General features: G+C 53.4%; 1 protein-coding gene across 2 annotated transcripts in view; it reads right to left on the reverse strand.

The window, feature by feature from the left end:
* PREX1 (phosphatidylinositol-3,4,5-trisphosphate dependent Rac exchange factor 1) overlaps positions 1 to 25,683 on the reverse strand; it is a 176,028-nt gene that overhangs the window by 36,586 nt on the left and 113,759 nt on the right. For both annotated transcript variants that reach the window (XM_070472737.1, XM_020906205.2), the window contains 8 exons: positions 22,293 to 22,426; positions 16,296 to 16,414; positions 15,549 to 15,698; positions 15,015 to 15,162; positions 9,016 to 9,116; positions 8,479 to 8,582; positions 8,283 to 8,332; positions 6,105 to 6,180 (listed from right to left, as the gene is read on the reverse strand). In XM_070472737.1, the coding sequence (XP_070328838.1) occupies positions 6,105 to 6,180; positions 8,283 to 8,332; positions 8,479 to 8,582; positions 9,016 to 9,116; positions 15,015 to 15,162; positions 15,549 to 15,698; positions 16,296 to 16,414; positions 22,293 to 22,426 (882 nt within the window). The remainder of the gene's footprint in view (positions 1 to 6,104; positions 6,181 to 8,282; positions 8,333 to 8,478; positions 8,583 to 9,015; positions 9,117 to 15,014; positions 15,163 to 15,548; positions 15,699 to 16,295; positions 16,415 to 22,292; positions 22,427 to 25,683) is intronic.

A 25,683-nucleotide genomic window follows, 5' to 3' on the forward strand; every position in this document is an offset into this window, starting at 1 on the left:
GACTTCCTGGAGGAAGTGACATCCAACCCGAAACTGCAGAATGAACGGGTGTGGCCAGTGTACTGGGCTCCTGCTGGGCCTGCCTCCAGGGCCAACTCTCCCTTGTGGAATGCCGCCTTGAGGGGAAGGTCCCTCCAGGCTTGCTCCCGCCAACCCCTGGCCAGGTTTAGGGCACAGGGTCCAGGCAAGGCCAGTGCAAAGCCTCCCTGCCCAGAACACGACCGTTGAGCAGAGGAACCCAAGGTCAGGGAGCAGCTGGAGCCAATCCTGCCTGAGAGCGTGCCCTGGAGACAGTGCCCCATCGCGCCTGCTCCTGAGGAGCTGGGGGTTCCCTGGTGCCAGTTCCTTTTAAGGCCTGGCTCTGGGTCTCTCCTGACTCTGGGTGCTCCATGGCCTTCCCAGGAAGTCACTGTCTCTTTTTTATATTCCTTAAGTTAACCAGATTCTGTTTTTGCTTCTTGCAACCCAAACGATGTCAGTATGTCCAGGCAAAGTACGTGAACTGTGCGTGCATGGGCGGAGTGACAGGCAAAGGAGAGAGCGGGGACGGAGGTCCAGAGGTGGACGGAGCCTGCGGCACAGAAGCCAGCACGGCCCGCGAGGACAGGGCGCCCCGCCAGGAAAGCGCCTTGGCTCTGTGTGTTCTCTGCTGAGTGCGAAGGGCTTGGAACAGAGCCTGGCGCACGGCGGGTGCTTGCTAAATACCTGCGGGTTGGATAAAGACATGGTGAGCAAGGACCAACTCATTCAGGAGCTTGTAGTCAGGTCAGCGAGCTTCACCTCCATTCAGAGCATCACAGGGCCTACAGCCTCTCATTTAAACAACAGCCTGACACAGCCAGGCCAGCGGCCTGCACTTTGGGTGTATCCCACCCACCCTCAGAGCCCCCGGCCAGCAGCGGAGTGGCTGGGCTAAAGGAGAAATGAATTCAGAGCTGCAGGCCCCAGAGCAGAGCCTGGGGCAGCCGCTGGCCTCCTGTTTTGCTGCCCCAGGCTGACTCATGGATGACACACCTGTCCTGTGGGACCTGGGGCTGGCGGTTCGAGGGCCGGCAGGCTCTGAGCCCTGCCGGGGGCGGGGGGCTGCCATCCATCCCAGAGGTCACAGCCACAGCCTCCCACTGTGAGGGGCCCAGGAGGTGGGCAGGCCCGGGTTGGGGGGTATGGGAGGCCGGGCTGACGTCTGGAGCCCACCTAGCTCTCTGAAGCTCTCACAACCTGGGCTCCCAGCCCATCCCCTCCCCTCTTCTCCCCAGAGGGCCCTGGGGTAACCCACGGGGCAGCTCCAAAGATCCCAACAGCAGCGGGATCCTCCAGTCAGGAGTGAAATACACCAGCCCTGCATGCGCCCCCCGACCTGAAGAGTAAGCCCCCACCCACGTCCCGCCAGCCGTGAGGAAATCGAAAGTCACAAGCCCCAATTTTCTCCCCACAGTGTAATAAACCTCTCCACCTGCATCCCCCTGCCCCCTGAATGGCCCACCAGCCCCCCAGCTCGGGGGGCTCCAGCCACACTAACGGCCTTGAGGGTCAACCCAGGGGGCAGCTGCTCTTATTAACCTCATTTGGCAGATGAAGACACTGAGGGACCAACAGACGTGGCACTGGCCCAAGGGCACAGCTTGAGAATGGAATCCTCTTACAGCCGGGTCTGCCCTCCAAGTTACAAACAGGGAAACTGAGGCTCCAAGAGGGGAGGAGAGCTGCCCAGGGTTGTGGCCAGGGCTCCTGCCCTGTCCTTGTTTATCCTGTTTCTTCTGCTGGTGCCTTGAGCTGACAGACCGCCCTTTGCCTGCTCCCATCCAAGCCCTGCCGCCCCAACCCCCGGGCACTGGAACCCCTGCCTCGGCCAGCATCACCATCTGCCTGGCCGTGGGGTCAGCGTGGCGGGCACTCGGGCACATTTCTGCAGAGCCGGCACAGGAGCCAGCAGATGCCAGCCTCCCCACAGCACCTGGCTCCTGGCCTGACCTGCTCTCTCCTGTCCCACCCACTGCCCCCCACTCTCCTTTTGATGGCCGCAGCCTAGGGCCTCCTGAAGCCCAGGCAACACAGACCAAAAATAGCGAGCACACAGGGTAAGAGAGCAAACCTGAAGCTGGTGTCCCCGCATTCAAACCCCTGCTTGGCCAAGCCGTGACCGTGGGCAACTCCTTCACCTCTCCAAGCTTCAGGTCCTCATTTGTATTTTTTTAATCCCTGGATTTGCTCTTGACTTTCCAAGGCCTCTGCCACCCCTCAGTGGTGTTCCCTGCTCAGATTCCAAGTACAGGTTATAATCAATAGAGGCGGTATTACTACTATCTCTATTATTATTGTGACTACCAAGGCACCATGAAAGCCCCCGTCACACACACACACAGTCTTATAGGGGTACCCCATTTCTGTGTGTCCTGAGGCAAGTTATAAAACCTAAGCCTCAGTTCCTTCATCAGTAAAATGGGGATAACAACTGTTCTTCTGAAGATTAAATGAGATAATACACAGAGAGCAGAACTGATGCAATATGTAGCTTGTCAATCAAAGGACTAGTACCTCCCTCATTCTCAGAGCTAAAAGAACTCTGATTCATCCAAGGAGTTGGTAGGGAGCCTCAAGGAAGGAATTTTAAGGAATTCTAAGCCACCCTCAGCCATCCTTGTCGTCTTCCCCAGGGAGTGGTTTACGGGTGTATGTGGGACCCACCTGGCCATGAGACCAAGAGGAAGACTACTTGGGAAGGGACAGGACCGGAGGAAGTGTCCTCCCCCAATAAACAGAGTGAGAAAGCTCTCTTCACTTGTCCCTGCTGCCTGCCTTTGGCCATAGGTCTATATGGATGTGATATCTGGAGCTGTGGCAGCTGTCTTATGACAATGAGGCAGCGGGCAAGGTGGTAGAACAAAAAGATGGAAAGAGCCTGGGTGTAAATGGCATTGTTGAGCTCTAGGATCATGAGCTCTGGATGTCTAGTTACATCAACAAAAACAAAACAAAACAAAAAATGCCTTTACTGTGTAAGTCAAGTTTCTTATTATGTGCAGCCACAAGCATTTCTAGCTGATCAAGGTTTCAACCAACATTTTGTTTCAAGGAGCAGAATGATCTAGAAGTTAGAAATGAAGAGGTATTCAAAGCAAAATAACCCTCCTGAACTACACAATTATATGTTTTCTTTTTGACCTTCCTGTCAAGGTACAAGGTGAGGATGACTCTAATTAAGACTTGCCATAACCGGTCTTCAAGGTCACATCCTCATCACCAACCTCTCCCACGCAGAGAGACCCATACGCATACCATCCTTTCCTTTCCGTGACCTGGAGCCAGATGCCAGCTGTCTTTTGGTCAATCTCATGGAAGCCATCCTGTGTCAACTCCAATTAGCTTCCCTGTGTCCCCAGACCAAGCCAAGCAATGGGAGGCCTGCTGAAGTGGACAGAGGGTCAGCTGCAAACTTTACTCCACCATCCTCCCCTTGCCGCCACTGCAACAGGATGCTGGGGGATGGAGGTGGGGGCATTCTCAGGACCCACTGACAATGACTCGGGCTATTCCGGGGGGCCTCAGCCAGGAACACAGCTAATCTGACAGCACTGGCCAAGAGCAGGTCCCCACTGCGCCTGACATCAATCACAAACAGAAACCAGCAGACGCAGTTGCTCTGGCTAGTTCTCCTCCTTGCTGGAGTGCTCCAGGTCACAGCCCTGAGCCTCCCTGGCTTGGTCAAGGACCCTGGAGTTCTTCAAGACTCCTCTCTCAACCCTCGCCCACAATCCATCCATCCAACAGCAGACTCTGTTAGGTCTACCTTCAAAATACTCCAAAACCTGACCACATTTCCTGCCTCCTCCAAGGCCACACCGTTCTCAGGAGAGTTCTCATGCCTCCCTTGCCTGTACTTCTGAATCTGCCTCCTCGCCGGCTGGTCTATTGCCAGTCTCATCCCCCAACAGCCCCCAGCTCTTATTCCACCAAAATCAGCTGCTGTCCCATCTGCGCTGGGAGCCCTGCAGTGGCCCAAGCCCTCCCAAGAGGCCATGCGAGATAAAGCACATGCTCTGGGCTGGCTTCAGGGGATCCGAAGGAGGGGGCGGTGTGCTACAAAGGCTAGCAGCTCTGTGCTTCTGAGCCACGCAACTCTATAAATTCAAATCCAAGGTCATTTAAAGACCTCCCACGTTTTGGGGCCCCGCATCCTAACAAACATATTTTAAAATGCACCCATGTCCTACATTAAATACATTTTGGGGGTTTGACAAAGTTTTTTCAAGGCATTTCCTAAGCTTGCTTTTGAAGTGATTTGACGCCAAGAAGGCTTTACTTTACATAGATTGGCTCTGACTTCTAGGCAATCATCAGCAATTTGTTCGGCAAGAGAAAATCCAGGCAGTAAATTGTTTTCGAATGGAATGAAGTTTCTATGAATGGGAAACTTAACAATTAATGAGGCTGCCATAGAGCTGTACTCTATAAAAGTTTAAACATGTATCCATTTCAATTTCACAGTCTTCTCCTTGTCTTTGGAGCCAGTGCATTCTTCTTATGAACTATGAATGAAGGTTCTTGCAGGCTCCCTGAAAAGTCTGCAGAACTGAGGCATGAGGGGATAAGATGGGCCCACCCAAGTTCTAGCTATGCTGCTGCCAGGCTGTGTGCCCTTGACTAGGCACTTGGCCCCTCTGGACCCCAGTTCCCCATCTGTAAATGGAGTGGAGGACTCAGTGAGACAATGCACAAAAGCCCAGACGGGCCCTGGCCCAGAATAAGCATGCTGTGAACAGGAGCCGCCAACTGTGAGAGGCAGGCAGGTAGGAGTGTTCACAGCACCTCAACAGAACAATCACCTTGGGGTAGTTGAAGCAAAAGTGGCTCATAGATTTTTCCAAGACTCTGCCCAGCCCCTGCTCACTGGGGACCTGTGTGAAAGGAATAACCTGGCAAGCCCCACCTGGAGGCTCCGGTTTGGTGCCAGGATGGAACCAACTTGTCCCAGTTTGCCCGGGATCATCTCATGTCTAAAACAAAAAGTCTCAAGGTGGCAGTCACCCCACTGTCCCTTGACTGACAGATAAAATGTGATCTATCCATGCAACAGAATATTATTCAGCCTTTAAAAGGAAGGAAATTCTGACACAGCCTGCAACGTGGCCGAACCCTGAAGACTTTATGCGGACTGAAACAAGCCTGACACAGAAGCACAAATACTGCCTGGCCCCTTTACACAGGTTTCCCTGAGCAGGCCAACTCAGAGAAAGCGGAAGGGTGGCTGCCAGGAGCCAGGCAGCGGGGAGTCACAGGACACTACTGTTTAACGGGGACAGAGTTTCAGTTTTGCAAGATGGAAAAAGCCCTGGAAGTGGACGGTGGTGATGGTTGTGTAATAATGAACTTAAGGCTACTGGACTGTACACGTAAAAATGGTTACGATGGTAAATGTTATCTTATGTGTTTGCCGATGTGCTCAGTCATGTCTGACTCTTTGTGACCCCATGGGCTGTAGCCCACCAGGCTCCTCTGTCCATGAGATTTCCCAGGCAGGAATACTGGAGCGGGTTGCCATTTACACGTCCAGGGGATCTTCCCAAGCCAGGAATCAAACCCGAGTCTCCTGTATTGGCAGGCGGGTTCTTCACCACTGCACCATATGGGAAGCCCATATTATGTGTATTTTACCACAATTTAAAAAACAATTTTATGGAAGGGGGGTTCAGGATGAGGGGACACATATACACCCGTGGCTGATTCATGCAGATGCATGCCCAAAACTGCCACAATATTGTAAAGTAATTAGCCTCCAATTAAAATAAATAGATTAATGTTTTAAAAAATAAAAAGACAGTTGGACAGAAAAATAATAATAATAATTTTTAAACAAATTTTTAGGGACTTCCTAGGTGGTCCCGTAGCTAAGACTCCACACTCCCAACACAGGGGGCCCAGGTTCGATCCCTGGTCCGGGAACTAGATCTCACAGGTTGCAACTAAAGACCCTGCATGTCTCAGCTGAGATCCGGTGCAGCCAAATCAGTCAATAAAATTTAAAATGAAAGCCTTTTAAACCTCAAAGGCCCACATCCTGGTCAGCCCCTCCGCTCCGGGTCACACCCGCTCAGGGGAGCTCTCACCTGGGCCAGGAGCCAGTCCACCAGCTTGCTCCCAGGAAGCACGGACTTATACGTCTTCAGGTGGTAATCGCGGTCCCTGTGGAGAGGAAGCCGGCCGTGAGCCGATCGGGCAGGAGGGAGGGCAAACAGTCCCGAAGTCCCTGCTCAAAGCGCTCGGGGTCCAGGGACTTCCAGATTCTCCAGCCACGGGTCAGAGGCCGGGGAGTCCGGCCGGACCCGCCCCTCACTCACAGCGTCACCTAGAGCAGGTCTGTCCCAACCCAGGACCCCATCCTCAGGCGGCTCTAAGGCTTCGGAAAAGCTCCCCAGCCTGGGGCTCTCCAGCAGGGATGACTATGCCCCCCACCCCCACAAGGAATGCTTGGCTGTGTCTAGTGACATTTTTGGCTGTCATGACCTGACCAGGGTCGGGGGGGACTGGAGGTATCATCAGCATCTAGCAGGTAGAGACCAGATGCTGCCAAGCACTCAAAATTGCCCAGAACAGCTCCCAAACAAGGAACGATCCCACCCAAGACGTCAAAAATGCTGAGCCCGCAGAGACCTGATTTACTCTTGAGTAGCAAGAGAAACTTTCAGTTCTTCCCTTTTTCCTTTTGTTTCATCATTGACATCCTTGCGTCTAAAGGTAACAAAACTATGTCGACATGGAAACATCTCTCCAGGGGCTGGAGTGGGCAGTCAGGACCAAGCAGGGAGCAGGGGTCTGTGACGGTCCTGGTTCTTCACTCTGACCTGTCGTAGCATCTAATTCCTGCCAAGTTGTGGTAGGAAGGCTTGTGCGGATCTTGCAGCCAAACCACAACAACTGCTCAGCTTCTGAAGCCGACGCAAACGGGTTTCTGTGGCCAGCCCTGTTGGGGCTGAGAAAGGCCGGTTTGGAGAGCTCTTCTCGGGAGCTGGGGAGCCCGGCAGGGCACGTGTGCGGTACCTGGGACCTGGGGCTGGCCCGGCCACTTCCTCCTCCGGGGGCGGACGGAGGGGCCCCTCCTGTGAGTTCTGAGCTGGACCGGGCCGGCCCACCTGGCTTCCGGGCCTGCGCGAAGGGGCTCCCTGGGCCTCACCTCCAAGGGGAGAAGACCCCTCCTCTCCGCTCCTGAGAGGTGATAAGTGCTGTCACAGGGGACAGAGGCCTCTGCAGCTGGTAAGGATCACGTCACCCTCCCCGGCCTGCATCCACAGCCATAAGCTTCACAGTACAGACAACCACAGATCACGGGCACGGACGCAGCCTTCACCATGTACCAGGCGCCACTCAGATTCACTCCTCGTCACTCAGATTCACACTCCAGGGGTGTGAGCTGCGCTTATGCCCATTCCACAGATGCACAGAGGCAAGAGAAGCTAGTTACCTTCCAGCCACCACTCAACAAACATTTACCGAGGGCTCCTTTGCCCTGGACCAGCACTCTCCAGTATGTGGCTGTTTTCCAATCAATCAATGTTACATCAGAGTTCAGATTACACTCTTCAGTCTCAAGAGTGTGAACGTACGTGTGACCAGTGGCCACTGTCTTGGGCAGCACGGGTACAGAGTGCTTCTACCAGTGCGGGAAGTTCTACTAGCCAGCGCCTCTTTGGGTGCTGCTGAGGGTTTGGGGACACAGCAGTGAGCAAATTCCCTGCCTCTGGTGAATGTAGAATTCAGTGGGGGAAGACAAGACAGTATACAGACCAAGAAATAAATATAGAGTATGCCAGCCACTGACAAGCTTCAAGAAGAAAACCAAAATGAAGGAAGGAGGGTGGTATGTTCCAGGTGTGATATTTTAGAAAGGTGGTCGGGAAGGCCCCTCTGACTTGGGGACATTTGAAGGAAGGAAGGGAGCAGATAGGTAGGGAAAGAATATCCTAGGCAAAGAGGACAGCAAGTGCAAAGGCCCTGGGATGGATCCTATTATTATCCCCATTCCACAGGGGGAAATAGCTGCTAACCAGCTCGCAGGCTGAGATCCAAACTCAGCCTGTCTGACCCCAGAACTAACACCCTTCACCACCATGTTGCAGTGTTTCCCAACAGATTAACTCACTTGACCCTCATGACAAATCTACAGGGTAGGTGCAGTTATGAGTCCCATTGGATGGAGAAGGAGACCGAGGCCCAGAGAGGTTAAGTTACTGGCCCAAGGCCACACAGCTGAGAAGGGGCAGAGGTGAAGCTTGGAGAGAGTAACTTACTTGATCACAGGGGTGTAAAGGCTGTGGAGACGGCAGTAAAGCCTCACACCCTGAAAGAGAAAAAGGGGGAGTCTGGAATCAGGCCACATTCTCTGGGGGGCCTGCAAATCCCGGCCGACAGGAGGGTGTGGGGAGCAGAGGGGGGCCGGCGGGGGCAGTGGGGTCCAGACTGTGGGTCAGGGCGGAGGGTCCGCACCTTGGACATGATGTCCTCCAGCTCGCTCCGGGCCTTGTAGGTGCCGTCATCATAGCGGAAGCGGTACATCACCTGCTCGTTCTTGAACTGGTGCTTGTCAGAGACTAGAAGGACCCAGGGCTGGTGAGACCGAGTGCAGCCCCCTGGCCCCTCCCAACCCACATCCCCATCCTCACCCTCCACCCAGCCAGGCTCCATGCTAAGTGCAATTTCACCAAACCCCCTGCCCACACTCCAACTGGAAACTAAAACTTCAATGGTTCTTGCTATTCTTTGCAGGGACAGAGAGAAAATTCTCCTCCCTGCCCGTAACTTTACGAGGCCACCTTGCTTTGTGGGTGCCCGAGTGAGTGCTGGATCTTCAAGCCCTATGAGCAGTTTTATAAGGGCAGTCACGTCCCGGGGCCCACTCTGCACCCGGGGAACAGGCGGCCGCACAGCAGAGTAGAATGGAAATGGACTCTGGGTTAGTTCTGCACACGGCTGCTGAGGTCTGACCTGCCTACCCTCAGCCACCCAGACCCAGGACACACTCACCATGGTGGATAATACCATTCTCCAACAAGGCTTGGCCCAGGTTTACTCCTTCTTCCGTCTTGCTGATTTCACCAATTTCTAGGAGCCAGGCAACAAACTCACTGCCAGAAATATAAGATGCAGTTGAGAGGGCCACCCCCATCCTGGGACCATAGCTGCCAGCACTGAACTGGCCTGATCCCACCCACTCTCAGGAATGACAGCCAGAACTGCCTATGGGGAAGCAAAGCTCAGGCTCGGGGTTCCTGCTGAAAAATGAAAGTTAACGTGGAAGTCACTCTTTCATGTCTGACTCTTTGTGACCCCAGGGACTATACAGTCCGTGGAATTCTCCAGGCTGGAATACTGGAGTGGGGAGCCTTTCCCTTCTCCAGGGGATCTTCCCAACCCAGGGATCGAACCCAGGTCTCCCGCATTGCAGGCAGATTCTTTACCAGGTGAGCCACAAGGGAGCAGGGGTTCCTGCTGAGGCCAGATGTTTCTCCTCAAGACCAATGGCAGAGAGGTGGGTGTGAGCAGACCTCAGGCTAAATGGATGGATGGATGCAAGGGAGGATGGATGGATGGATGAAGGATGGGTGGATGGGTGGAGGAATGAAAGGATGGACACATGAGTGGATAAATGAATGAAAAGTGAGTAGATAACTAGATGATTCAACAGATAAATGACTAAGTGGCTGGGGAGCTTAGTGGGTAGGTGGGTGGAGGGGAGCAGGAATGGATGGATGAGTAAGTGGAGAAACTATGGTAGATGGGGGCGGGGCGGGCAGGTGGGAGATGGATGATGGCTGGATGGGTGAACAGACAAAAGGAATGAAGAAACCAATAAGCGGGAAGAAATAAGGACCCAGAAAGATGATTGTAGAGAGTCAGGAGAGATAATGATGACCAAATCATGTCATTCTCCCACTGAAAACCCTCCAATGAGCTGCCTACTCTCAAAAAAACATGCAAATTCTGCCCACGTGATGACAAGGCCCTGCGTGAACTGTCCCTCATCTCTGTTCTTTTCACTTATTCTGCTTTACCTCACCCACCGTCTTCCACGCTTACAAAACATGCCAAACTCCTGCTTGCCTTAGGGCCTTCGCACTTGCTGTTCCCGCTGTCAAGACACACCCTTCCCCAGCTCTTAACATAGCCCTTCTCTTTCATCTTTAGGTCTCAGCTCAAATATCACCTCCTTGAAGAAGGCTTCCCCAACCACCTCATCAAAACACCCGACCCCCACACAAACCATCCCATCTTTCAGTCATACTTCCTTTTTAGCACTCATCACTGGAGTCGTACCCTTTACAGATTGGTGGATGCGTTTATCAGCCGTCTCCCAGAACCAGAATGTCGTCTCCATGCTGATGGAGACCTGTTGTCTAATTCACAGCTCTACGCCCCCGGCACCTGGAAGCGGAGCCCAAGCACAGCAGGGCAGAGCAGCCTCGTGAACAACCGAAGGAATGAGCCATTCAACAAGAAGGGACATTCTGGGGGAAGCAGGAAGGCCTCGGCAAGAAAGATGTGCTCACAAGCCCAGAGGAACTGAGGCAAACCCAAAGTGACTACCCAGCGGGGCAGGGGCTCAGCCCAGACCTCAGGTCCCAGCTCTCGGAGGAATGTTCGGGGCTCCAAGCAGAGCTCAGCCCAGTGGAAGTCAGCAGGAAAGGGGAGAGCTGCGGACGCAAGGCAATCTGTACTCAATGAAAGTGGGTGGCAGTTGGCCAGAGCACGGAGCTTATCGAAACCAGCTGTTCCGCCTCCAATTACAGGGCCAGCGGGGAGCGGGGCTATTTTTAGCTTTCCAGCGTTTGGCGGAGCAAAGACCTGTCTTATGTGTAGGTAGTGGGGTATGCCGAGGCACTCAGGGAGCCCCAGCACAGGCCAAGGCGGGCGTAGACGAAACAGATCTATTCTGCGGAGCGGGAGCCCCGAGTGGCTAAGAGATTGTTCTGGGTCCTGTCCGCCCCCAGCCCGATTCCCCAAGTTCCCAAAATCAGCAGCAGAAAGAAAGCTGCCGGCAGCTGGGGGAGGCAAACAGATGTGGAGTGCCCACTCTTGGAAGCTGAGACTCGGCTGCCAGCTGCCCACCAGCTGTCCCCTCGGGGGCCACCTCTGCCCGGACGGGCGGCCCTGCGGCCAGGGTGGGGGAGAGACAGGAAGCCCCCTGCAGCAGCTGCTAGCGCAGAAAAAGGCAGCCCAGACGACAGAGGAGCCGAGACCCAGCTTTCTGCCCCCAGTTGAGTCTCGAGCTCTTTTTGAGGGCCAATGTGCTGGGCAGATTTGGGCAAATCGCTGTCCCTCTCTGGGCCTCCAAAGGGTCCATCTGGCAAGTGGTCCATTCAGGGACCCTCTGGATTTTGTCAGTAATTTTCGAATCACACTGAATCTTGAGCTGGGGTCCAGGGTTCAAAACCAGACACCATTCACCTCTAATGCAGGGACCCTGACCTCTTGTAAATGAGTAAAAAGGGCCAGGTGGAAACTCTGCTGAGCCAGCCAGCACTTCCGGAGACGCAGCCACTCAGGGCGGCCAACCGTGGCGACATGGGAAGACTAAAGCATCTTATGACTTTTCAAGAGAAGCCAGAAATCCAGCGTTTCCTGTGAAACCTCCCAACTGTTAAATGTGGATATTGAATACCACGTTTTATGGAAAACGCGTCTGCAAACCGCACTGGGTCAGCGGGACATCGTCTGCCTCCACGGGGGTGCAGGGAAGAGAGTGAGGGCAGGAGGATCAGACTCTGAGTGAGAAGAAAGGTTCGGAAGCCAGCCGGCCGCCAGTCGGTGGGGGCCAGGGCACGAGGAGCAGCGAGATCCAGTCTTCCAGAAAGACGTAACTGGATGCAGGGTGGGGGGCGCTGGGGACGCAGGGAGCAGATCGGCCCACGTGGGCAGGAGCCCGAGATTCACGGAACGGGGGCCTAGCTGGGAGTCAGCATGCGTCAGCCTTCATCGCTCTTCCTTCCTGCCCCACTGTGTCATGCCCCAGTAAACATGGGTTTCACCTGTGTCTGTCAAGTCCACGGCTGGGCACAGGGGACACACAGGCACGCCTGGCAATCTTCCCGGGAAGGTCCCTGGGTGAGGGCCAGTGTCCACTCACTCTCAGTACGAGAATCCCATTTCTCTTGCTCATCTCCTCCATGGCCTTGAGCTCCGTGAGGGCAGGAACTGGTGGGGGGTGGGTTATGTTCACCCCTGTGACGCCATGGTCTGAAATGCTTCTGAGGGCTGTCTGCAGCAATGCCTGGCAAATCATTATTTATCACCTACTACGTATTGACGGGGCTTCCCTGGTGGCTCAGGGGTAAAGACTTCGCCTGCCAACATAGGAGACGCAGGTGTCTTGATCCCTGGGCTGAGAAGATCCCCTGGAGAAGAAAATGGCAACCCACTCCAGTATTCCTACCTGGGAAATCCCATGGACAGAGGATCCTGGCGGGCAATAGTGCATGAGATCGTAAAAGAGCTGGACATGCCTTAGCAACTAACAACAGTCGTGCACTGATAATGGCAGTAAACTGCCTCACAGTGTCACGCGAAGATGAAAAGGCATGGCCACGTGGCCGCACCCGGAGCAGAGAGGGGCTGCCTGACCATGTCCCTAGGGCCGCTGGTTCCTTCCACCTGAGAGGACCTGGGTCCCAGCCGAGAAGAAAGAGGACCGTGGTCCCGGGCTGGGGGCAGAGCAAAGCCTGCAGGGAGGTGAGTTCCATTAGCACGATGATAAACAAGCTTTAGTCCTGGCCCTGTTTCAAATGGGCAATGAAAGAAATCTCCCTAATCCTTCCTGAGGAGACAGAACACTGCTGAAGCTCTAATCACAGACCAGTTATCCCGTCCGGCTGGACTAAGCTCTCCGAAGGGTCCGTCAAGGGGCGGGGAGGGCCTCTGACCCTGGGGGGCCGGAAGCACACCTCTCCTAAGAGAAAAACCTCCTTTCCTGCCCAGGGATTAGGAGATTAGCTGATGGAGACCAACCAGGCTGCCCCTTCCCGGCTTCACGAAGGTCTGGGGCCCACACTCGCCCCTCCACAAAGCCTCCCAGGGAACATGGAGCCAGATCACTGACCTGAGAACAAATCCCGACTCAAAGGCATTGCTGCCACCTCTCAGGGTCTCAACGACCCCTAAGGCCCCCTGGGGGCTGCCAGGCCAAGACCCCTACCCCACCCCCTTCCCCAGCTTCACACTCTGTCTCCAACTGCCCATCCAACAACCTTTCAATATCTTTCAACATGCAAATGTCTACGGGGTGTCTCAACCTTATTAACACGTCCAAACGGGGTTCCAAGTCTTCAAGTCTCCACCCCTTTCCCCACCTGGCTTCCAGGTCACCGCACTCACCCGCGTGCCTCCCGCCTCTCTGCCAGCTTCCTCTGTCTCCTTTGACAGTTGCTCCTCACCCCCAGGGCCCAGTCCATCCCTACCTCATTTCTTTCCGGCCCTCTTTCTACTCATCCCCTTGCAGATTTCATTCAGTTTCATGACTTTGGAAAAACCATCTAAACGCCCACACGCCCCGCACTTAGATCTCCCACTCAGACTCTTCTCCCTGAGATTTCATATCCACCTAGCAAGCTGACATCTCCATCTGGGGACCGGTCTCTATATGAGCATCCAAACATCCCCTGGGCTGTAGTCCACCCCCTGAAACCTCCCTGCGTCTCCCCACCAACTTCTCAGCAAGCAGCCATCCGCCCTTCCAGGTGCTCACAATCCTTATTTCCCTCCCTCCCTCACCCCGTCAGCAAATGCCATCACCTTCAAGATGACCCAGAATGTGACACTCGCCCCCATCTCCACGGTGACCACCCTAGACCCAGTCACCTCTCCCTTGGTCTATGATAACAGAATAATTCCAGCAGCTTTTATCCCAGGCCTCCCCAAAAGCTTTGGGGACGCAAGTGGGGTGTAAGTTAATGAATTCTAAACAGAACCCCAGCTTCACAGGCAAGCTTCTCTCCCCACAAGCTTTGTGGGGCCCCAGGCATTCTCCTACCCTCTCCAGAGCGCGGCCACCAGGTCTAACACACAGCGGGGCCTGGGAACAACTGGAGGGTTTTACAGAGACTGCAATTCTCCCGCTTCTCCCAATCCCCAGCCCGCTCCCCCAGGTGAATTAGATTTAAACCTGGGTTTAGGATCCAATCCCGACTCACCTGCATTCTGGCCCTTTGATCCTCGGTTATAAAATAGCGGCAGGGGTAATAACATTTTATTATTAGGAAATAATGTAGTTCCCAAACAGGGAAATTGGAGGCCCCAACTACTCAAAGTCATAGGAGACCTGCCTCCCCTTATGTATCTCCGGAAGGGAGGTCTTACCAGACACCCACCCAGCCAACACCTCGATCTCAGACTTCCCGCCTCTAAAACCGTGAGAAAATACATCTCTGTTGTTTCAGCTGCCCAGACTCTGGGACTTTGTTAGGGCATCTGAACAGACTAATTCAAAGGTCTACATTTGCTCTTCCGGCCCTCCCAAAACCTTTGAAATCAACTCTCTGCATTAAATACCTCTTTGCTTGACATAGCTACAGGGGCTTCTCTTTGCTTAATTGCTAGAGCAGCGTTTTTCAACCCATGGTGGGCAATCCGCTCAGAGTCTGTGAAAGTCTCACTTAGCAGTATTTTTGAAATGAAGAAATGAGTAGGACAGAATACACACAAATACTTGTAGGTGTATCAGGTACAGTAAATGTGAAACTTTGGCTTCAATCATACAGTTAATGGATTGTATGTGTGTACCCGGTCACAATACCAACCTTACATTTTGCGCTGAGCCACAGTCAAAAACATTTGAAAGACCTGATACGGGGACCTCACTGTGCCTGACCGCCAAGGGCTGCTCCATAAGCGTCGAGGGTGCTTTAGTGGCTCCGCCCAGGGGGGCTCCCGAGGGAAGGGGCAGAGCTGGGAAAAGCCAGGTGAGTGCAGATGGTCTGCCCACCTTCAGCCGAGGCCCAGGACCCAGGGGAGGGCAGGGTGGAGGCACTCACTTGCCAAGGAAGCACTTGGGGACGGTGCTCAGTTTTCTCCGACGGTCCTTGATGAGGTTCACCTTCTTGTTCATCATCATGTGGTACAGCTTCTCCCCCTTCTCCGCGATCATGACGTAGGCGTCGCGCTCCATGCCCAGCTTCAGGCCTACGGAGGAGGCACGGTCAGCACCAGGCACTGGTAGCAGCGGGGACAGGCCTGCGGACCCGGAAAGCCTGTCTCCAGCTGACCCCCACTGCCACCAAGAATCCCAGGACGACCAACCGCACTGGCACCACCTTGGGCAAGTCTGCTCCAGTAGCCCTCAGTCTTCCCATGTCTAGTGGGATGAGCCAGATAAGCTGAGCTCCCACCAGTTATCAGTCGCAGAGCTCCTACCCCTTCAAAGGCCTGCTTTTTGGTAGGTGGCCCCGATCTCTCTGGAAAGGAGAGCCACAGCTCTGTCCCCAGACACAGCTCTCACTCGACAGGAGGGATCAGACTGGGGGAAGCCATATACGCTCCCGGATGCGGGAAAGCCCCCGGCCACGCACTCTCGCGCTGCTCCCGCTCGCGGATGATGGCGTCCAACCACTTTTGCTTCTCCTCCGCCGTCTTGGCCATGCAGACAAACCACTTGTTCTTGGCCGTGTTGTGGATCTTCCAGCCGTTGGTGACGGTGTAGCCGTTGCTGTGATAATCCGCTAGCGGGGGCAGGAGGCAAAGAGAGGAGGTCAGCAAGGACTCAGCCATATAACTCAACATTCACCATTATGTGCTTATGAGTGAGGTCGTGGGACCAGCCCTGCCTGCTCCAGAGAGACAGGGCGGTGGGTACACCAAAGGGACCAGGTTTGGGGGTTTGAACTTACCACTCTTCAAATGCTCCCTCTCCTATCTCTTCCCTGGTGGGCAAGGAAGACCTGCCCGTAAAGAAGTCTCCCCAAGCTCTCAATTATAGAGAGAACGACTCCATGAGAGACACCTGGTGCTTCCCCGCCTGCTTGCCTGTCTCCTTCGTGCACTTCAGGTTGCTTAAAACCCTAGTGCAGGGGCTTCTGTGATGGTCCAGGGGTTAAGACCCCGGCTGTCGATGTAGGGGACCTGGTTTGGATCCCTGGTCCGGGAAGATTTCACATGCCATGGGGCACCTAAGCTGGTGTGTGCCATAACTACTGATCCTGTGCTCCAAAACCCGGGAGCCACACTACTCAGCCCATAAGTTGCAACTCCTGAAGCCCGTGCTCCGCAAGAAGTGGAGCCACCACAGTGAGAAGCCCACACAGCAGGGGGGGGCCTACCTGTCCCGTCCTCCACGTTCTCCACCTCCATGACCTCAGTGTTGATTCGGCCCCGGAAGATGTACAAGGAGCCGTTGATGGATTTGGTCCTCTTGGTGGATTTCTTGCCCCCCGTGACCCTGAAAGACAGCGGGAAGTCAGCATCCCCTTCCCGTCCCCTCCCCGGGCCTCAGTCGTCTCCAACAGGGTGAACGGGAGCAGGACAGTAACAGAAGGACACCGGGGACAGGAGCAGAGCAGGAACTGGCTCCGAAGCATGGCATTTTGGCTGGTGCTGGGGTGACTTGAGCAAGCCACTTTTCCACTCTCAGCCACAGCATCCTCATCTGGAAAATGTGCTAATAACCTTGCTGACCTCCCAGAGCTACTTTTGAGCCAACAGGAGATATGGATGTGAAACCAATAAGAAGCAATAGAAACCCCACTCTTCTAAGGCTAGAAAATGGGTAGAGGCTCTCAGGGTGTCTAACAAACAGGAACTTCCTGAAATAAAACCAGAATGGAAAGGAACTCCATTTCTACCTGAAGAAATCTGCACCTACCTACCTACCACTGATTCACACGCTCAGGTGAATTCTCACACACCTACTTAGTCACTCGACAAACCATCTGACCAGCACTTCCTCTAGGAAGGCTACCACGGTGGGATCAGGGCAGTCACTCACCCATGCATTCAACAGGTGATCAAGAGAATACCTACCAGGCACTATTCTAGGTGCTAGGGCTGCAGCAGGGAACAAAACGTAATCTCTGAGACTACATCTTCCAATATGGGAGGGCGGGAGGCACCCCCAAAGCTCTCCATCATTCCCCCTTCCAGCTCCTACCCCCTGCAAGATTAACCACTATCCTGATGTCAAACCTCATGGATTCACTTTGCTGTTTTGGAACTTCACATTCACGGAATCACACAGGGTGATGGTGATGGACGTTTGGGTTGGCTTCAGTTTGGTGCTGTGCCTTATATTCTGGCACGTGTCTTATGAAGAACATACGTGTGCATTTCTTTGGGTTACCTACCTAGGAGTTGAATTTCTCAGTTATAAGGAATGCCCACAACTGGCTTTGGTAGATGCTGCCAAGCCATAACAATTATCCTACCCCCAGCGGCGTACAGACATTCCAGTTGCTCCACCGTCTCCATAACTGGTATTGAATTTCTCATTCTGGCCATTCTGGTGGAAGAGAGGAGTGTCTCTAATAAAGATTTCATCTGTATTCCCCTGGTGAATAATGAGGCTGAGCACTTTTTCATGTTTATTGGCCATCTGGTGTCTTCCATTTGTGAAATGACTGTCCTTTGACCATTTTTCTGTTGGGCTGTCTTTTTCTCAATGATTCATAACAGGGCTCAGCAGATTTTCTTCTGAAAAGGAACCAGCGTGTAAATATTTTCAACTGGGTGGGCCATATGGTCTCTGTTACAACTACTGAACTCAGCCCTTGAGGCATGAGTGCATCCACGGACAACACAAAAATGAATGGGCATGGCTATTTGCCAATAAAACTTTATTTATAAAAATAGGCAGAAGGCCAAAGTTGGCCTATATATTATGGATAGGATTGCAAAGTGATAGCAAAGATCTTCTCCTCTGTGGCCTGGCTTTTTATTCGCTTCTTGTTGTCTTTCAAGGAACAAAAGTTCTTAATTTTAATGTAGTCTGATAAATCTATTTTTCCTTTATACTTTCTGTACAATTTAAAAAATCTTTGCTTACCCCCCAGAATCATGAAGACAGACCCCTATGCCTTCTTCTAGAAGCTTTATTGTTTTATTGTTCACATTTAAATCAATGATCCACCTGAATTTGACTTTTGTATATCATATGAAGGATCAAGACTCATCTTTTTCCCGCTGGATATCAAACTGACCCAACACCATATACTGAACCGAACTGGTACTTGTGTTGAAATTTAAATGACTGCTTTCACGTAGGTCTATTTCTGGACTCACTACTGCACTCCATTAATCTGTCTGATTTTACACCAAAACTACACTGTCTTAATTACAGCAGCTTTGCAGTAAGACTTGGTCAGTAATCAAAGTCCTCTATCTTTGTCCCCCTTCAAAACTGTCTTAGCTGTCTTTGTCTGTGTTTCCATGTAAACTTTAAAAATCATTTACATACATAGACACACAACCTCCCTCCTGCAATTTTTATCAGAATCACATTGAGGTTCTAGCCAACGTCTGATAAGAGAATGCAAAGCACTTGATGGTGATGTGGAGGTGAGGCAGGTCAGAATGAAGGACAGCTAAGACTCTGGCCTGAGAGCCTGAGTAAATGGTGGCACCCTTTATTAGGAATGAAAAAGACTCAAGGAGAAAAAGGTCTGGAGCAGATGTTGCAATGCAAAGGAAGAGTCTTGGAACTTCCCTGGCGGTCCAGTGGTTAAGATTCCACACTCCCAACGCAGAGGGCACAGGTTTGATCCCTGGTTGGGGAACTAAGATCCCACATGCCGCATGGTACGGCCTAAATAAAATGAAGAATCTTGTTTTAGACCCAAGTGACGTGTGAGCTGTGTGTGACAAAACCAAGGGGAGACACAGTTTTAGATTTCTCCTGCTTTACACACCCTGTGCCAGGCATCATTCTAACCACCTTATGTGGTTTATCTTAACCTGTAAAAACAACCTCATGAGATGGAGAGTGTTTTCACCCCCACTAAACAGATAGAAAGACAGAGGCTTAAGAGTTGGCACAGCTAGCAGGCGGCAGCGTCTCTGTATTTTTAACCACTACACACTGCTGATGCCTCCATGATCTGAAACAAGCAGCTGAGACACATGAGACTTAGCCCAGTTTCCTCTTCTGAAGAATGGGGAGGTGGGCTTTTAAAACTCTCCCTTCCACTTCTGACACCCAAGAAGCCTCTATTTTTATTTTTTTTAATACGTATTTCTTTGGCCACCCGGATCCTAGTGGCAGCAGGCAAGATCTTTGCTGTATCTTGGGGAATCTTTCATTGCAGCTTGCAGACTCAGTAGCTGAGGCAAACGAGGTTAGTTGCCCCTCTGCGTGGGGGATCTTAGTTCCCCAACCAGGGATGGAACCTGCATTCCCTGCGTTGAAAGGGGGACTCTTAAGCACTGGACCACCAGGGAAGTCCTAAAGAGCCTCCAGTTTTGAATCAGACCAGAAGCACTCTTGAGTCAGAGACCTCTCCTGACCCATGACCCGGATTGGTGGTGCCTGGCGAAGACATAACGGGAGGCAGACACCTACCAGCATTGGGCATTTCCTGGGACCACGTCAGAGTCAGGCCGGGAGCTCCATCCACCACTGACGGCCCCACCCCTCCGAGACCTCTCAGAGCCCGGCCCTCGGGCTCCTGACCTGGTACAGGAAAGGTGGCAGCCTGCCAGCTTCCACCAGGTGACACATGCCCTCGGCCTCCAGCCGGCACCGCTCACTTGCAAGCCTGAGGCCGGAAACGGCATTACAAGATCTCATGCGGCCACAGGGCCGGCCCCAGAAGGCCCCCTGGGGGTCCAGCACCGCCAGCATCAGCTGCGATCGCTCCAGCGGAGGAAGGGCCCGCGCGGGGGTGGCTGAAGCCTGAGCAAACTCGGCCCCGGGCTGGGGGCCCACGGGGGCCTGAAGGGACGTGCTGTTTTCTAAACCCCCGTGTTCTGGGGAAAGGGCCTGCTTCAGACGGCCCGGGGAGGTGGTGCGGGTGGGGCTACGGGTGGATGCCGGCCGTGGCCTTGGCATCGCCGAAGGAGGATTTTCAGGACGGCCCCAGTGAGGACAGGCAGGATGCAAGGCCGGGGGAGAAGGCGGCGTTGGTGGAGGGACAGGAGGACACGAGAGAGTTGCAGACAGACTAAGGGAGTGAGCGGGAAGAAAACGTCACGTGAGGAAGAGACACTGACCCAGCCACGCAGAGAGGGCGAGGACGGACACGGAGGCCTCTGAGCAGAAGGAGCAAGTCCCAGAACAAGGAGGGGAGCGGGCAGAGGGAGGGGCCTGTGGCTGAAGCGCCTACTGTGTGCTAATCGCACCGAGTAGGAACTCGTCACCTGCGGAGGTTAACAGTAACAGCAGCTACTCGCTCCGGGCACTTACTATGCGCCAAGCAAACTCAACAGGTTTGTCCTTCAAAATGGCTCTATAGGGTACACCATAATTCAACCTATCCCACAGATGAGGAAACTGAAGCAGAGAGGCAAAGTCGCGGAGCTAGAGAAACAATAAAGAACTCGGCTCTTAACCAAACACGATTGTAAAGAAGGGGTCTTATGAACCCCACTTTACAGAAGAGAAAACCGAGGCTCAGAGAGGTCAGACTGCTGGAGGAGGACAGTGACACGTTTCCCCACGCCCACACTGAACACCCCTCACTCACCCCGTGGAACAGTTCCTCACCACAACCTTAGGAGGCCAGCGGAATCAGACGAGGAAAACGAGGCTCAGGGAGACAGGAAGTGACAAGCCCAGAACCACGAAGGAAGGCGGAGGTGATGCTGAGAGTAAGGCCCAGATCTGGACCTCCCCTCAGTCCTAGCTTTTGCTAGATGAAAGAATAAAGAAGCCTCTGGCAAGTCACTATTTCATCCCTAAAACAACGTAGCAGGAAGAAGTTTCATTCAAAAAGGGCTGCACTGATCAGCTGCGACTGTCCTCGACCTCCTTGGCAAGGAAACTGAAAGGCAGGAATTCTCTTGGCCCACCAACCTACCCACCCACTCGTCCATCCAACCATCCACTCATGCCCCCTCCCCTCCATCTCCTAACTTTCCCTCTCTCCACTCATTCATTCATCGCTCCATCAACTCAACCATCCAATCACCCAACCTCCCACACCAGGGACTAGCCACTCTGGCAACTACCAACCAATTATTCTTCAACACAGCCATCCAACAGACCATCTGTGCACTAATCTCTAAACCTCTACCATCCACTCAGCTTTCCAATTTGATGACCATCCAACCATCCATCCATCTACCCATTTACTTATAAAGGTCCCAACTCACCTTTCATCTAAACACACCTCTGCCAGTCCATCATGTCTTCATATCCATTCTCCAACGACCCAAACATAGATTCCCCCAACTGACTATCCCTCCAGCCAGCCAACTCCTAAATTCCAACCACTCACTCATTCATCTACTCACTCATCCGTCCACCAATCAATTCATACAGTCATCCACAAGCACTGCTCCCCGGCCTCCCTTCACCAACATCCATTAATCTCCCAAACTTCCAACTGTGCATCTATCCCTCCTCGCATCTGCCCACACATCCTACCAAACATCCATCCCCATCGGTCAGTCTACCGTTCATCCACCCGCCCACTCACTCTACAAAGTTTAAGAAGCTCCAATGAAAGATGCAAAAATGAGAAAGACACGATCTTTCCCTCAAAAAATGTAACAGGAGAAGGATCCCCTCCCCTCAAACCATCTATCTTTGGATCTTAGAATCACAGGACGTGAGTGCCACAAAAAAAATCTCCAAACTACCATGACCATCTCAATCTACACTGTTCACTACGGCGGCCACAAGCCACATGTGACTACTGAGCTTAAAGGATGCCTAGCACAAATTGAGATGTGCTGTAAGCCTAACAGACACACTAGATTTTGAAGCTTTAGTGTACATTCATTAAAAGAATGCAAAATACCTACTCAATCAATTTTTTAAACTGATTAGGTAGAATAATAATATTTGGGGATATACTGGGGTAAATAAAATATATTATTTAAATTCATTCCACCTACCTCTTTTTGCTTTTCTAAATGCGGCTACTAGAAAATTTTAAGTATCCTATATTCCTGGAGAGTGCTGATCGAGAACAGAAAATTTTAAGTAACCTATATTCCTGAGAGTGCTGATCGAGAACAAATCCCTCAACTCAGAAGAGAAAAGGGAGGCCCAGAGAGGGAAATGACAAGCTGGTGTCAGCCCCAGGAGAAACTGTCAAGAGTGCAACCCGATCTCAGCCTCCTGACCCACCCCGGCAGCCCTGGCCCGGCCTCCAGCCACTCACCTGGATTTCCGCTTGCAATAGACGAGCAGGTTGTCGAAGAGGAAGAAAGCTCTCTCCTGGATGTTGCCTGCGGAGATTTTTAACAAAGTCCCTTGCAGGAGGAGCTGGGTGCAGATGTCCGTGAGGTTGGAGCCCTAGGAGAACAACAGGGCGGGGGTGCAGTGCATGAGCTGGTGAATCCAGGAGAGCCCTTGGGAATACCCCTCTTTGTTCCCAGAGACAGACCTGTCCCTGACTCTCTCACAACCCCAAAATCTCAATGCACCACTGGAGGTGAACAGGCAGAAACCCAGTACCACCCAATCGACGGCTGCCCTCTGGTGCGTGCACCGGAATAATGCTGGCAGAAGCAGACAGAGACGACCGCCGCTCAGAGAGGGGGCCTGGGACTTGGCCCACACGGCCCAGGCTATGCTTCGTTACAGGTTTTGCTGCGTTTTGTCTGGTTGGTTTTTTTGCCAATCCCCTCCCCGCTTACTTATTTGTGTCTTGACTTGTTACTTTATCTCCTCCACAAGACTGCCACCTCTGGGACTTCTCTGGTTTCCAGCAGCTAAGACACCAAGCTCCCCAGGCGGGGGGTCCAGGTTCGAGCCCTGGCAGGGGAACTAGATTCCACATGCCGCAACTAAGAGCTCGCATACCACACCTAAAGCTCCTGCGTGCTGCAACTAAGACTGAGAACAGCCAAATAAACACATAACTATTTTTTAAATATTGGCAGAATTCATTACATACATACAAAGAATGCCACTTTCATACAGGCAGGAAGCATTATCAAGCATCCATCAAGCATTTGCCACTGTACTTCTAGCACCTCCCACACACTGTGGCACACAGGAGATCAACAAACGCCTGCAGAACAAGTGACCAGCCCCAAGTGAACGCCATCAGGGAGAGGATTCCGAGAGCGCCCCCTCTAGCTGGGGATGTGAGAAGAGATGGGAACGGTTCCGGAATTCTACCTGGTCATCTGTGCTAAATAACCAAGACGCTGGATGTGTGTGGGGTGCACTGAACCTTCGTGGGGCTCAAGCAGTGTGGTCAGGAAAGGCACCGGGGAGGCGTGGGAGGACGGCGAAGATAAAGAGGCTGAGGATACGGATGGGGCGAGGTCCCTGCTAGAGGGAGTCCTCGGACCCAAGGACCACACAGGTCCATCTGGAGCTCTGAGGGGACCAGGGCCGGGGCAGAGAGATCTTACAGTGATAAGAGAGAGGAAGCGGGAAAGAGACCTTGGAGGGCATGGGCGCCTGGGGAGGAGAGGTCGCAGACCCAAGCTCCTCTTCCATCCTAGAAAGGGCGGTTTCAGCTGGCACATGGCTGCCCAACCACAGACTCCACCTCTCAGCATCCCTCGCGCCAGGCGTGGTCCTGTGACGATATTCTGGCCAGCGTGCCCCACTCCAACATTTCTTGAGAGAAAACTGCCTCCCGTTTCTCCCTTATCTCCCTTGCCTAGGCTGGAAGGTGGCCACAGACAGCAGACAATGGCACTGGAAGGGACCAGGGTCCAAGAGGAGCAGGGCTGCCCCACGCCCAGCCTGCATCGCTGCCGAGAAATAAACCACTGGGTTGTTTGCTTTTGTTGCTGTTTTTGTTTTGGCTGCATTGCACGGCATGCCAGATTTCAGTTCCCTGACCAGGGATCAAACCTGTGCCCCCTGCAGTGGACGTGCAGAGCCCGAACCACTGGACTGCCAGGGAAATCCCAAGATTTTTATCTCACTTAAACTTATATCTCACTTAAACCATTATAGTCTCTCTTGCGTTAGAGCCTCCAACTTCAAGTGCTTGATGTACTTTAAATACATCAAGATAAGGATGGAGGCCCCATCCACAGGTGGGGCCTCAGACACTGAGGCCCAGGGGATATGACACAGTAAGTGTTTATTTTAGGGGAAATTCATTACAAACCTGCAGATCACACAGTAGCAAGAAACCAAGAGACAAGATGCTGTCCCTGCCTGGAAATGAACTGAGGGAGGAAAGAGCGGGGATTCTTCACAGAATCTCCTTCCCCAAACACTCAGCACCCAGGAGCGACAAGGTGTTCATACCCCAGAGAGGCCTGCCATCTCAATTATTTCTGAGACCCAGCACTGGGAATTGGTTTTAGCAACTCAGAAATGAGACTGTCTGCTAACTGCCCACTGCAATTCCCTCCGCTACTGTCAGAGTTGGTTTGCCTAGTGCACATGCGCCAGCTGGAAGCAGCAAATCCCTTCACCCAGTGGTGCCAGCCAGCCCCCTCGGGGTCTCGGGAAACCAGCTTCTTTGCAGTCAAGGGCTGTGCAGCCCAGGACACAAGCACATAGCCGTGCACAGAAATCACCGCCTGGACACCTGTGTGCCACCGGCAGACACGCGCTGCCCACAGCACAGGGACCCAGCAAGGCCGTGTGCCTGCTGCTCCGAGGGCATGGGGGCAAAAGCGGCCCTTGGAGCCTCAGCAGCCGTGCACACAGGGAGAGCGCGACTCCCTGGTGATGAGACGCCATCCGCGGCCCACAGCGCAGCTCAGAGCAGACGGCCACGCCACAGTTCCTGCGAGGCCCCGTGCTTCTGTCTCCTCCGCCCACCTCACTCATGCCCGCCCACCCGTCCTTCCAGGCTCCAGAGGGGATTTGGGCTGCTTGCATGTGCTGTGCTTAGTCGCTCAGTCGTGTCCGGCTCTTTGCGACCCCATGGACTGTAGCTCGCCAAGCTCCTCTGTCCATGGGATTCTCCAGGCAAGAGTCCTGGAGTGGGTGGCCATGCCCTTCTCCAGGGGATCTTCCCGACGCAGGAATTGAACCCCGGTCTCCCACATCGCAGGAGGATTCTTACGCTCCAATGTATAGTATTTTAGAATAACTATCCTCAGAGTAAAGGGGACGCCCGGATTTATAAGATACAGAGCACCAGCTGACACCAAAACGAAGGGAACCAGTGCTGTCCTGCTCGCTGCCCTTCAGGGTGGAAGGCTGCTGGCGCAGGAACCTCCCGCCGGGCCCGGCTGTAGGGCCCAAGAGCCCTAGACCAAGGCCAGGGGGCCGCAGAGAAGCACACCCAGCCTGGCACGTTGCCTCCCTGGCCTCGGCCAAGGGCCACGCAGAAAACTGCATCTGAAGTGCCCAGGATGCCGCAGAGGAAGACGCTCCCGCCCCAGCCCTGCTGAGAAGCCCAGCCGACAGGCTCCCCGGAATCCTCGAGCCCAGGTCAGGGGTGGTGCTAAGGACCAGATACACACGAAGAGGCTGAACACCGTGGTGTCCACCGGTCGGGGCTGCAGGCCTCCTTCAGACAGAGCAGAAGTGAAGTGATGTGCAGAGAAGAGGGCGAAAGCTAACGCAGGCGCAGGGCTTACCACCCGCCAGCTCCGGTTTTAAGTATCTCACAGAATTCACCC

The sequence above is a fragment of the Odocoileus virginianus genome, chromosome 9 (assembly GCF_023699985.2).
Source record: "Odocoileus virginianus isolate 20LAN1187 ecotype Illinois chromosome 9, Ovbor_1.2, whole genome shotgun sequence".
NCBI classification, from domain to species: Eukaryota; Metazoa; Chordata; class Mammalia; order Artiodactyla; family Cervidae; genus Odocoileus; species Odocoileus virginianus.